At 45.2% G+C, this 12,727-nt stretch overlaps 1 protein-coding gene across 1 annotated transcript; it reads left to right on the forward strand.

Moving 5' to 3' along the window:
- The first annotated feature begins 444 nt into the window (after window positions 1-444).
- Window positions 445-11,171, forward strand: LOC126537534 (isatin hydrolase-like). Its single transcript, XM_050184627.3, has 4 exons — window positions 445-505; window positions 1,841-2,077; window positions 7,213-7,477; window positions 10,778-11,171. Exons 2-4 carry the CDS (start codon window positions 1,851-1,853, stop codon window positions 11,090-11,092), a joined length of 807 nt encoding a protein of 268 aa, XP_050040584.1. The 5' UTR covers window positions 445-505; window positions 1,841-1,850; the 3' UTR covers window positions 11,093-11,171.
- The last annotated feature ends 1,556 nt before the right edge of the window (window positions 11,172-12,727 follow it).

Here is a 12,727-nt window from a genome sequence, read left to right on the forward strand (position 1 = left end):
GAATATTTAGACATGTGCACTGCTGATGTAACGTGCTCTCTGAACACACTGAATGCAACCATCTCTGGCGCGTGCGGCCTCAGCTCAAGGAACAGTGTGCTACGAACTGCAACGTTGGTATTCACAATCATGTTACAGCAACGAAATATCGCGTCAGAAATTCAGAAAGGCTTGCCGAGGCATGCCCGCCGTCTGCAGACACGCTCCAGAGCCGAGCTCAACTCAAATAACTAAAGCTGTATGATAAGATGTGGCGTGAGAGCTCGAAGAGAACCTTCATGGTTTCCGATGTCAACTCTCCTATCATGCATTTATACTGACGTTAGCGTCTCTTGATTTGCATTTTTTTACTTATTCTGTAAAGTCATCGTCCACGTGAAGACCATATCTTAAATGTTTGCGCCCGGCGGCGCCCGGCATAAATTCGAGACTCTAGCGCGATTGCAGCATTAGTGTAGGACGGCACCAGCGGCGGTAGCAGCTCTCCTGGGAACATAGAGAATCTGTAAGCATTTTACTGCAAAACCTTGCATGGCTATTTGTCATCGGAGTTGTACTTAGCTGGGTTTTGTGCATGGCTAAAGTGTTCGAGCATGATGTGTATGCGTTAATCTGAACTCCTCTTCTACTACTCACGTAATGGTTCTGCGGAAACCCGCAAGGTGGAGAGAAGTAATAAAAAAATTGAAAATGAGACACACACGCAATTTTAAAGATTGGTACGAAGGAAACCCATATGGTTTCCTCGAAATAAAAGCCTTGCCGTTGAAGAAAAATTCGTCCTATCGTAGCAAGAGCTACGATCGGGTGTATGTGTCATTTTCACTTTATTAATTATTTTCCCTTCACCTTGCGGGTTCCCGCCGAACTATTAGGTGAAAACTCTCGCATTTGCTTCGAATTTTTGATAAAATTGACTTCGCTCATCCGCCTGCTAGTTGCGTCGTTAGGTCAGGTGGTAGAGTGCCTACACCGGGAAGGTGGTGGTGCCGCGTTGGAATCACGTACCAGTACGAATTTTTCTTCAACTGCGAGGTTTTTCTTTCGAGGAAACGATATGGGTTTTCTTTATAGCAATTGCTGCGATTTAGTGGATGTTTCATATTAATTTTATTAACGTCTTCTAATACGTCTTGGTCCAATTTAGTGGCAATAAACGCGTTACTCTTGTACTCATTGCAAATAACCGTCTAATGAAGAAACACGGCATGGGAGAATCCATATATATTAAATATGAAGAATTATTCAATAATTATATTAAACCTTACGTGTTTGCCCATAAGGCCAGAAGTACGAGTCGTGTGACACTTTGGAGTAGCTTAAAGCAATTCGCACTTAGCGGAAGTTGACAGAACAGTAACAGAGCTTTTCTATGCCCGCTTCTTTTGTATACCAAACCACAAAAGGTAAACGTGTACCACCAGCACTCTCATGATGCCTTCGTAAGTTGCATGTGACAAAACTTTATGATACGACTGGTGCATGTCCCTTGTGTGAAATAGGATAGAAGTTTGGTTTTTTTTTTCTTCTGAGTGTGTGTGTGTGTGTGTGTTTGTGTGTGTGTGTGTGTGTGTGTGTGAGAGAGAGAGAGAGAGAGAGAGAGAGAGAGAGAGAGAGAGAGAGGTGATTAGAAGCACGCAGTCCGTGGCACGGACGTCAATAAATTTTGTGTTTGCCACGTAGAGTTGAATGGACTTTCACTAAATCTACATCGCACATAGACTGTACAGAAAATACACCAACACTGGTGTACTGCTAGCTGTCTCCGTTCCACTCCCTGTATGTTGTAGTTTTCCCGTATATTACCGGCTAGACCAGGTATCACCATCTATCTTTCCAGCTCCTCTCACATGAACGTTGCGATGGCGTCAAGGTTCTCGGCCATCATCTTGCTCATGTGTGCTAGCTTATTAAGCTGCATCGCGGCGAGAATCCCATCAAGCTGCGGAGGTCTGTTCGTGCCGCCCGAGAAACTCGTCGACCTGTCGTACAGCTTCAACAACAGGACAATCTTCTGGTCTGATGACGCCGAATTTCGCCTGAATATCTCACGCAAGGGAAGTACGCCTGAAGACTGGTACGTAAAGTGTAACAGTGCTCTCTGCACGAACGTAATTTGTTCAAACATTTACGAACAACTAAAGGCGAATACGGTAAAGAATTGGTATTTTTATTCAGGCAACAGTTAAAAAGAAAAGTGCAGCTTTTCAAACATTACGAAGCTGTGCGAAGTACGGACATGCTAACGGCGTAATTTTTGCCCTAATATTGCGCAGGTACATTGGTAGTCGCATATAGGTCGGTCCTCTGATTGCAATAGAGATGAGCAACACAAATTTGGACATTCAATGTAACGCACCTAGCGGTGCTATTGTCCTAACGTGAACCAATTGTTCTAGCAACGAACGTGTTGTGCTAGAGCTTTGATACAATATCAGTCCAGGGTTCTCTGTATGTTTTACAGCGTATAGAAGCAGCTCAATTAAGCACCTAGCGAATTCTCAAAGCTTCACAGAGCTTTGTTGGCAAGAGAACCACCAACATATACATATAATATGACAGATAAAATTGAATTCAATTTGAATTTTTATTAGTAGGCGCTCTTTGTCATTGGCAAGCCGCTATCGCTATTCAAGTCCCGCTTCCGAACTGGCTAGCAGCTGCTCTTACGAGCAGTAGTAGAGCAATAGATTTCTTATGAATAGAGGCTCTGATCCGAAGTGCATGTATTCAGTTAAGGCTAGATTTTCCGAAAACTAACGGAACTAGCTAGAAGAGGTCTAACAGCGTCAACTGGTAACAAAAGTGCTTGATTTGCGTTGTTTTTACGCGTTTTCTGCTTGGCACGAAGTCATGCACTCAACGCAGGATTACATTATAGCCATGAACATTTCCTTCCTGTTTTCTTGTAATTTTTTTTTTTACACCACTGCAAATTTTTCACATCCGAACCACTACTACCATGGGCATTGGTATAGTGGGGCCCCTTGTTTTTTATGATGCAGGCCTGTATGGCGAAAATTGCGGCAGAAGCCCTTACTATGGATGTCAACGTTATTGCGATTGGCGCTGAAGCCAATTAAGCTTGCGACTCACCGTATTGCTATGGTAGAGACGCGTCATGTATAAGGCGAGTATGCAGCCGGGCTGCTCTCTCGCGCTTCCTCTGGACACGCAGCGTCATTCAGAAGCGCCGCCGCAATGTCCTCAGGTGAAGCTTGTGTGAGTACACACTGAGACAAGTTTGTCTGATTACTATGACGCGGATTAAATGCCACCTAGCACCAGAGAAACTCTGCATTTATGTTCTAATTGAAGAGCTGCACATACTAAGCGGCTCATAAATAACTGAGTTGGCGGGAAAAAGGTTCACTGAAGAACAATGCATACCGAGCAGCACTTACACGGTGACCCATCTTTGCGTCGCACAGGTACATTGAAGAGTGGCGCACACGTAGTGCTCCATACAATGTGACCCAAGTTGATGCAGCAGTTCGTTCTAAATACGGGTCCCTCCGCACAGCAACCCAATCCTCTATTAGAGCATCCATTACCCAGTGACCCAAGCTGGTGGAAAAACAGGCAGACCCAGGAAAGTGCGTGAAGCACCCTAAGAATGCTAATCGCTTTAAATATCTTTCAAGCTTGGATAACTGACGCTGGCTTTTTTGGACATATTTACAAATATGCTGGAAAAGTTGTGACAAAGTGTAGTGCGGCAATAGTGAACTTAGAAGAAAATTATCAAATCTTTAATCCCTCCCTTTAGGCTTGGTGTACTTGTACTGCACAGACATTCACAGTTTCTAATTCCCTCTTGACATTGAGAATAGAAGGTCGGTGGACCTAGCTAGCCTAACATATTCGCGATTTTAATAGATGTTGGCGAGCCGCCACCTGGATTTAATCAACCGGCATAGGACTCTAACGGTAATTGAGAGGAGTGCTCCTGCAGATGCATCAAGCGTTAGGAACGAATCGTAATGCAGCCACAACCAGCCCAACTTCTCTAGTAAGACGCATAACACTGTTGGGCCAAATAAGTACGGACAATCGAAACGGTGTCCAGGTTATCTTTTTTTTTTTCATTTAACGAGGATTTGACACAACGCATATGAGGAATATTTGAAAACTAAAGAAAAAAAAGCTTGCAACTTTGTCAGTTCCTGCACAATGTCTCTACATACATAGTGTTTGACTATGGTGTTAGGCTGCTCAGCACGAGGTCGCGGGATCGAATCCCGGCGACGGCGGCCGCATCTAGATGGGGGCGAAATGCGAAAACACCCGTGTACTTAGATTTAGTGCACGTTCAAGAACCCCAGGTGGTCGAAATTTCCGGAGCCCTCCACTACGGCGTGCCTCATAATCAGAAAGTGGTTTTGGCACGTAAAACCCCATAATTTAACATAGTGTTCATGCCAGTTTGGCGAAGCGAGTTTTTTTTTTCTGTATAATACAGATGCGCCCTTGTTTGTTCTGTTTTTACAATGAACCTCTATGTTAGCCGCCTTCAGCTCGATCGTGTCTATTTTCTGTTTTTAACTCGAACCACCCTTGCTTCCTTCGTGCCCATTTTAGCCTTCGTTGACACCATAAGAGCATGAAGAGACAGTTAATTTCAGCAACTGCTACTTGAACAATCGGTCGCGCTCACGTCCCGATCGAGGAGTGAAGCCACAGTGGCACCTTTTTTGCGTGCTTCACGTATAATGAGCACTGCGGTGCAGTCGATGTGCGTCGCCGCAGTGTGCTGCAGCGCGCGATGAAGTCCCACACCAGCCAGGCTGAGCAGGAAGTTGCGAGATGTCGCCAACCTCCTTTTTTAATGTAGACAAATGAGAAGAATGATGTAATAGAAAAATGAAAAAGAACATATGAGAGAGCATGGCCCACCACGTGAGACAGTTGCGTGGCACGTAGGACACGCGGATTCCGCAAAAGTACTTTCATGCAGGCATAAACACAGCATTTATTTGGACAAGCTGCACAAGTACAACGTGTCTACAGCCAGGCACTTAAGTCTATCGCCTTCTGAAATGGCAGGCCTCGTGTAAGTTTTTCGGCTCATGAGCTGTGCGGAAGAGCTCTTAGGATCTTTGCCCCATTAAACGCCAATCGTCCGGGCTATTGACGACACTGCAAATTGTGTCGTTGCTTGTCGAACAGGAGCAGTTGCAGAGGATGTAATTGACAGTCTCTTCAGCTTATGGACAGCTAATGGTCTTGTAGTTTCGTGTCCCCCTTTCGTCTTCATTTTTTCCACTGGAGCAATTATTAGACTCTTCACCTTGTCATTCAGCTCACGTAGGTGAATACCGGTGGTTAGTTTTTTGCCAGCGCTTTATAGCACTGGCGTGTTATATCGGAGGTATCGAACAAATATGGTTTCCTTGTATAGAAGTAGAGACGTCACGGATGTGCCCCAGGTTTTACCGGGGGGAAACCTTTGTATGTGGGCGATCGCTAAGCCTCAATTGGTTAAGCCCACATGGAGATGTGGAGACTTACTGAAACGTCTCTGTCGATAATAACGAAAGAAGGTCGTCAATATTTTAACGCGACAGCGGTACTATGCAATTTTTATATGAAACCATTTCCTGGTCACTTGAAACAGGGTATCAGTTCATGGGCTTGTGAGTAAAAACCACTAAAGCTTACTTTTTAAGAGACGTGGAGACTTACTGAAAGGTCTCTGTCGATAATAACGAAATAAAGTCGTCACGATTTTTTATATGAAACCATTTCGTGGTCACTTGAAACAGGGTATCAGTTCATGGGCTTGCGAGTAAAAACCACCAAAGCTTACTTCTTAAGAGACGGGCAGACTTACTGAAAGGTCTCTGTCGATACCAAAATAACGTCGTCAAGATTTTTTTATATGAAACCATTTCGTGGTCACTTGAAACAGGGTATCAGTTCATGGGCATGTGAGTAAAAACCACTAAAGCTTACTTTTTTGTCAAAATGCTGAGGCCTTGAACGCTGAGGTATATGTGGACGTCCGTTTTTCTTTGAAACCGTTGACGCGCCAGGGGTTCCACTATTGCTGAAGCCCGGATGTATATATGTCACCAGCATACTGCAAGCTTCACGTTCTGCAGTAAAATCTCAACATCTCCAGTGATCGTAAGGTTCAGCAAGACGGCTCTGAGAACTCCGCCCGGCGGAACGGCACGGCAGCTGAAACTATTAATGGTTTGGCGTCTGTATTTAGTGCAAATAAGGATAATTTCAAACGCACTCAAACATTGTGCCAATAATTTCAATACCCAATAGGATATCAAGAATTACTTCTTGCGCCACATCATCATATGCACGCTTCACGTTGCGAAAAGGCGCCAAATGATATACGTTAGAGATGTATTTCTTGTTGCTGGAGGCCTCGAATTTAAGCAGGCCTCTTTGAAACCTACCCAATTTATTTAGGTATATGTTGCAGCGCTCAAGATACCATGCGAGGCGTGCAATGACTATTCTTTCACCAGCTTCTGACAAAGCTGAGCAGTGGAGTGGGTCGGTAGGAGCGGCGACTTTTCATGGTTCAGAAGTGGTATCAATTGGCTGGGGTTTAATCATTTAGGAACAAGGCCGCCATTTCATGATTATAGCATTTAAAACCTGGACCATGGCCATCTTTGCTTCGGTGGCATAAAGCGGCGTATGCGATTCTGTCCAGCGCAGGCCACAATGTATCCTTGCTGGTGGATGGAGTGCCTCTCTCGAGATACGTCCCTCTCTCTCTCTCGAGGACACATTCATTTCAGGGATGGGTGTAGCAGTAACTTCGCTCAAAATTTATTTATTGACGATGATCACAGTGTCCGCAATGTTCGAGCAGAAATTTTCGGCTGCGTTTATAGGCGTAATTACCGGGTGGTTGGAGGGGGGGCATAGAGGGGCAAAGTATACCATCTCTTCCCCCACTTTTGATAGCGGCAACATTCAGCTGCACGCAGGAAAATTCAACAAAACTATAGAAAAAAAATACACATCTCGTAAAATGATCGTCATCGCCCGACGACGCTTGATGCTTTTCTTCCCGTTTACTAATAGGTCTCTTTAAAAGCAAGAAGCTCTTTAGCACTATTCAGTAAGGTGTGCGTGGTGTGTAGAATTATCAGAAATATGAGAAATGTAGAATATACCACATGTTTCGATATCTCGTAGAATTCAGCTCCCGCGGAAGAAAAGTGATCTTCATTCTTGCAGGTACCAGGCCGACGTCATCGAGCTAGCCACTCATAGCGGCACGCATCTGGACGCGCCACTTCACTTTGCTCCCGACAAGTGGAGTGTGAGCCAAATACCACTCGAACGGCTCATGTTCGTCCCAATCGCACTCGTTGATGTCGAGGCACAGGCGAGCGATAACCCCGTGTACGAGTTGTCGGTTGAAGACATCGAACGCTGGGAAGGAAAGCATGGCCACATTCCTCGCGGTGCTCTTCTTATCGAGAGGACCGGACGCTCTAAGGTGAGGCGACAAAGAATGCGCGAGCAGAACGAAAAGCCTAAAGGAGACAATACGCCGATGCAACTCGAGTAGCCGACGACTTTTAAGTCTGAGACGGTACACGCTGCGAATAAATGAATTTTGGACGACTCGGAAGCTATTGTCTCAAAGGCAGATCCTATTCTCAACGAAAAGCTTTCAGGTCCGTAGAGACGTAAATAATTCTTCATCATAATCAGCCTGGTTACGCCCACTGCAGGGCAAAGGCCTCTTCCATACTTTTCCAACTACCCCGGTCATGTACTAATTGTGGCCATGTTGTCCCTGCAAACTTCTAGATCTCATTCGCCCACCTAACTTTCTGCCACCCGCTGCTACGCTTCCCTCCCTTTGGAATGCAGTCCGTAACCCTTAATGACCATCGGTTACCTTCCCTCCTCATTACATGTCCTGCCCATGCCCATTTCTTTTTCTTGATTTCGACTAAGATGTCATTAACTCGCGTGTGTTCCCTCACCCAATCTGGTCATTTCTTATCCCTTAACGTTACACCCATCATTCTTCTTTCCATAGCTCGTTGCGTCGTCCTCAATTTAAGTAGAACCCTTTTCGTAAGCATCCAGGTTCCTGCCCCACACGTGAGTACTGGTAAGACAAAACCAGCGCGTCATAAATAATTAAGAATTGTTTATTCACTGACATAATGGCCACATTACCGGACTTACGTGGTATCGCACTAAGAGTGGGAGAGGGCGACGACATTTCGCAGCGGTTATGAAACGGTGTCAACCTGTTGCAGCTCGTTTATTTGCTTAACATTTCTGACACTTCTTTAAACACTATTGTAAGCCTACCGCTGGAAAAGCACTTGCTATTTCTTTACTTTTAGCTCGTCACTTTCCTCCTTTTTGGTCCCGTGGAAGCTGCAAAGAAAGGGTAGAGACGGCTAGCAGCGTGAGGCCGATACCCTTGCTTGACGAGCGAAGCAAAATACTTGGTTGTCAGCGGTGGGTGACTATCACGGTGACGGCCCAGAATGCGTAAACGCCGTATTCATCATGCACTGCGCGCACCCTCCCCACTGTGGGAACCTTTTTCTAAGACCGTGGCCAATTGACCGTAGTGGGAAACCTTTTCTCCGCAAGTATTTACTCGGTAAATGTGCGCGAGCCTAAAGTGCCACGTTGGCAGATTTCGTTGATGAATGGCGCGCGAATACTACGCTATCAATTTTACGAAAGATAGTACAAAGTTAAGGCTAACTCACACTAAGCCGACCCGACACCGATATTGGTCTGCCGTCTGTCGGTGAAAGCGTTTTTTCCTTTGTGTAGGCGCCTATGTGACACTGTACAGGTGAAGTCGGCGTCGTGTTGGCCTAGTGTGAGTGAGGCTTTACGAGAGTGGTACAGGGAGATGCTGCATGTCAATCACCCTTGCGCTTTGGTTTGCAGGGCCTTACTGCTTATTAGTTTTTAATTGTGCCCGTTGTGTTGGGCTCTGTTGCCTTGCGCGGTGACTGTCATGCGTTTGCAACTCTCTCACTTGTTGCGTTCTTTTTGTTTGTTGTTTTGAGGGAGAGAAGCAAGCACCTTAAACTGAGTATAAAGAAAGAGAGCGTAGACCAGGGTCAATGCTTGGTTAGTTGGGGGACTACCCGCATGGCAACGCTCCTACAGGATTAGTGTGCTGGCGGACCGCTCTCAAAGCCACTGGGTGGCGATCGGCTGTAAATGTTTGGAGTGGGTCACCGAGAGATAGCAAACGTGGTCCCGTTGCCCCGACCAAGCGCTTCGGATTAAACTTGTGGTGATGTGCACCATCGGTTCTGCCGATATAGGGTCATCCTATGTGTTCCAGTTCCACCTTGCCTTCCTATGTGTGTGTCTTGTAAAAAGTTATAAATACAAATTCTGTTCAAGCTTCGTCTGTGTCTGCTTCCTCGCATCCGAAGCATCCAGCGAACCTATCACCGCTATCCTTAGCACCTGTACTCTTCCTTTGCGGAGACCATCTCTGTCAGTGCGTCTCGGACGCCCAAGTGGAGAAGTACAACCCGTGCCCTCGTGAGGGAAGAAGCACAATTCGGATCATTGCCAGAATAAATTGTGTACTGTAATTGTGTAATATACCGTGTACTGGTATTGATAGGAAATGTCTATATTCGTTTTCTGGCTACATTTAATGCATCTAACCCTTTCTTCAGATTTCACCACTGATGGAAAGTCTGGGAATGAAAGGCTTCTAAGGAGTGGGTTAAGCAAATTGAGACAGGAGAGCCATAACAGTGATCCCCAATGAATTGTTCAAGGACGTGCCGTTGTTCGCAAATGACAAGCCAGAAGATGGTTTGCTAGAGAAATGTTACTGTGAACTCGCCATATGAATATGCTTCGAAATCACCATATGAATACGGAATGATGCATTTTCCTTCATATAAAGTCGTTTGCGTTCAGCGTCGAGCTGCTATAGTTCTCTAGAAAAAAAATTTTGGCGTTTCCTTTGATTTTGGTCAAGGGGAAGTTATTAGCTGTAGAAGGAAATTACACTGACAGTGTAGTGTATAAGCAATTTATGAGAAAATTGTGGTACCATGACTTCCTTTTTATTCACATTTGTACGCCATTATGGCATGTTATGGTCCCACAAATGCGCACGGGCCTACTTTGTGAAGAAGCGGCACACGTGGCCTGTGGAACTTGCAGACCGTAATTTTGTTTGTATTCTGTAAAATGGTCTCTCTGCATCGCAGCACGTCTAAGCACTTTCACCCTTGTGGCCTTTTGTCCCTGGACGTAGCCACTATCACAATTAGCACGTTTGCGTGTTTCCCGTTTTCCCGTGATGTGAAAACCGTCTCATCTTCAGACAAATTTACCGTGCTTCCAAGACATCTTTTCAGAATTCTTATTAGGATTGAAAATTTAGCAAGTGGGTGACAATTTATTTTCAACGAAACAACGCTTTTGGCAGGGACAAGCAAAAAGATCGAAAGGAACATTCGCTGACTACCAATTGAATTTATTACATGTATTGACGCCAATAATTTTAATCAGGTGGCACAACTGTTACTTTACATTTGTGCCATCTGACTCAAATTCTTGCCGTCTGATTTCTGGACGCAGGATGTTTGTGCCCTTGCACGGGTTGCAGGAGTCACGTGGTGGGCTATATTAGCTGCTGCTTAAATGTAACCGAATCAGTTGGTAGTCAGCGCATGCCCCCTCCGCTTCTTTCACTTGTCCCTGCCAAATGGGGTGATGTTGTACATGGTTTTCAAGACGCGTCATTTATCTCACTGCACACGCTCTGTTTGCCCAGCTGTGGCCGAACCGCAATGCTTACTTGGGGATCGACGACGATGGATGGCGGCGTTTTCCGACTGTGTCATCAGAGGCTGCGCGGTTCCTAGTTGAGCAGCGGCAAATATACGGCATCGGATTGGACTCTCCGTCCGCGGACCTGTTCAACTCTTCGGTGACGCACAGGATTATTTCTGCCAATAACGTGTACATCCTCGAAAACTTGGCCGACCTGTCGCGCCTCCCCGCCGTCGGAGCCACGGCTATCGTACTGCCCATCAAAATATGCCAAGCCAGTGGTGCCCCGGTGCGGGTGGTGGCCATCTTGCCGTGAATCGCTCATCACACGGGTGTTATGTGACGCGGCTTTGAGATTAAAGAGGTTCCATTGGAAAAATTCAGTGTGATAATTTCTGACGATGACTATAGGTGTGTGTGCGAATAGTAATTTTTGAGACCGGAGCAAACACAACTCGAATAGTGCCAGAAGTGATGCTAATACAAAATCGAGAACTTTTCTAATACTTTTCGTATAATAAACTGCGATTCCTACCGTCGATCTTCGCGACAAAATTTATTAAAAATGTTAGCAAGGTTCTGTCATTTTACACTGCGCGGTATGGTGCGTTGTTTAAATACACAGATGGAGCTTTAGGAGAAAACATGCAGTTTAGTCGCACAGTAAGGACTCATGGGTAAGTACGAATGATAACGGCTTAACATAAAAAACTTGGACATATAGGGCACTCCACTGCGTAGCTACTATGGCCGCCGATATGAAATTTATCGCCAAATGGGCGAGTTGAACTATCCGAAAAGTGAACAAGAAGTATTCCTATTTATAAACAGTGGGTAATTGATTTGATGACTCAAAACAGGGCAACATACAATTCGTCATGCGAAAATTTAGAATGTTCGCTAATCCATAAAACTAACATTCGTCAAATGTATCAAACGATTGCATGACCTTTAGTAAGTGTTCTTCAGAATATTCACACGGAAGTAATGCACATTCCGTAGCGATTGTGCGCACCGTCTACCGGAATATTACCCGAAACTGGTGCAACGCACAGGAACTGAGAGGAGGAAACGTTAAGGGAGTGACTGTGTCACGCCCCTGTCACCGATGACAGCCGTGTGCACGATTTTTACCGAATATTTATGGCTGTGACATAGGACCAGGTTGTAGGCGCCGTTCTGAGACGCGAAGCACCTTGTTTGGATGCACAGCTACAATATTGTTTATTATCGGCGCAGTTACATTGGTGTCCTGATATAGATGCCGACCACATGTGCTGGAAGGTTTCATTATTTCTTTTTTTTGTGTGGACAGATGACGCGTATAGTCTAGCACCCACTTTTAACTTGAAAGGGTGGCGCTACTACTCTTGTCCAAAGTCGAGATAGGGGCCGACAGATGGAAATGCAGTGTGGAAAAAATGTGCATGCACCGGAGTATACTGCCTTGACAAGCTGGCATATAACCACAGACACACTTATCTTTGTCAAGGATGGCTTTGGCAAGTTAGTTTTAACGCGTTAGTATAGGGACGTCCATGGCGCAGCTGTCAATGGCAGCTATTTTTAAAGGAAGAAACTCAAAAGAAAATGCCTGTCTGAAGAACTTTACCTTTGCCTACACTAGTTTTATTCCACCTTGAATTGACGGACTGACAGACTGGCATGAACTTATTACAAGAATCTAGCCTATAGATGTGAGAAAAGTCATGTAATCTGTTCATACTGGTCTCCTTGAATTGCAATCCATACACGGTGCTATCAACTATGTTAGTCCAGTACTCAACATCACAACTATGCAAGTTTACACTGACTCACTTATTGCACTGAAGCACCCCCAAGTGACTTACCATAATGCTAAAAATTTGTCATGGAATTCGTGGACTCCACAGGTCCTTTCTTCCCAGTATTGAGGTGCAGTGGGTACAAGAGCTTGACCAGAATCTAATAC

The sequence above is a fragment of the Dermacentor andersoni genome, chromosome 4, assembly GCF_023375885.2.
Source record: "Dermacentor andersoni chromosome 4, qqDerAnde1_hic_scaffold, whole genome shotgun sequence".
NCBI classification, from domain to species: domain Eukaryota; kingdom Metazoa; phylum Arthropoda; class Arachnida; order Ixodida; family Ixodidae; genus Dermacentor; species Dermacentor andersoni.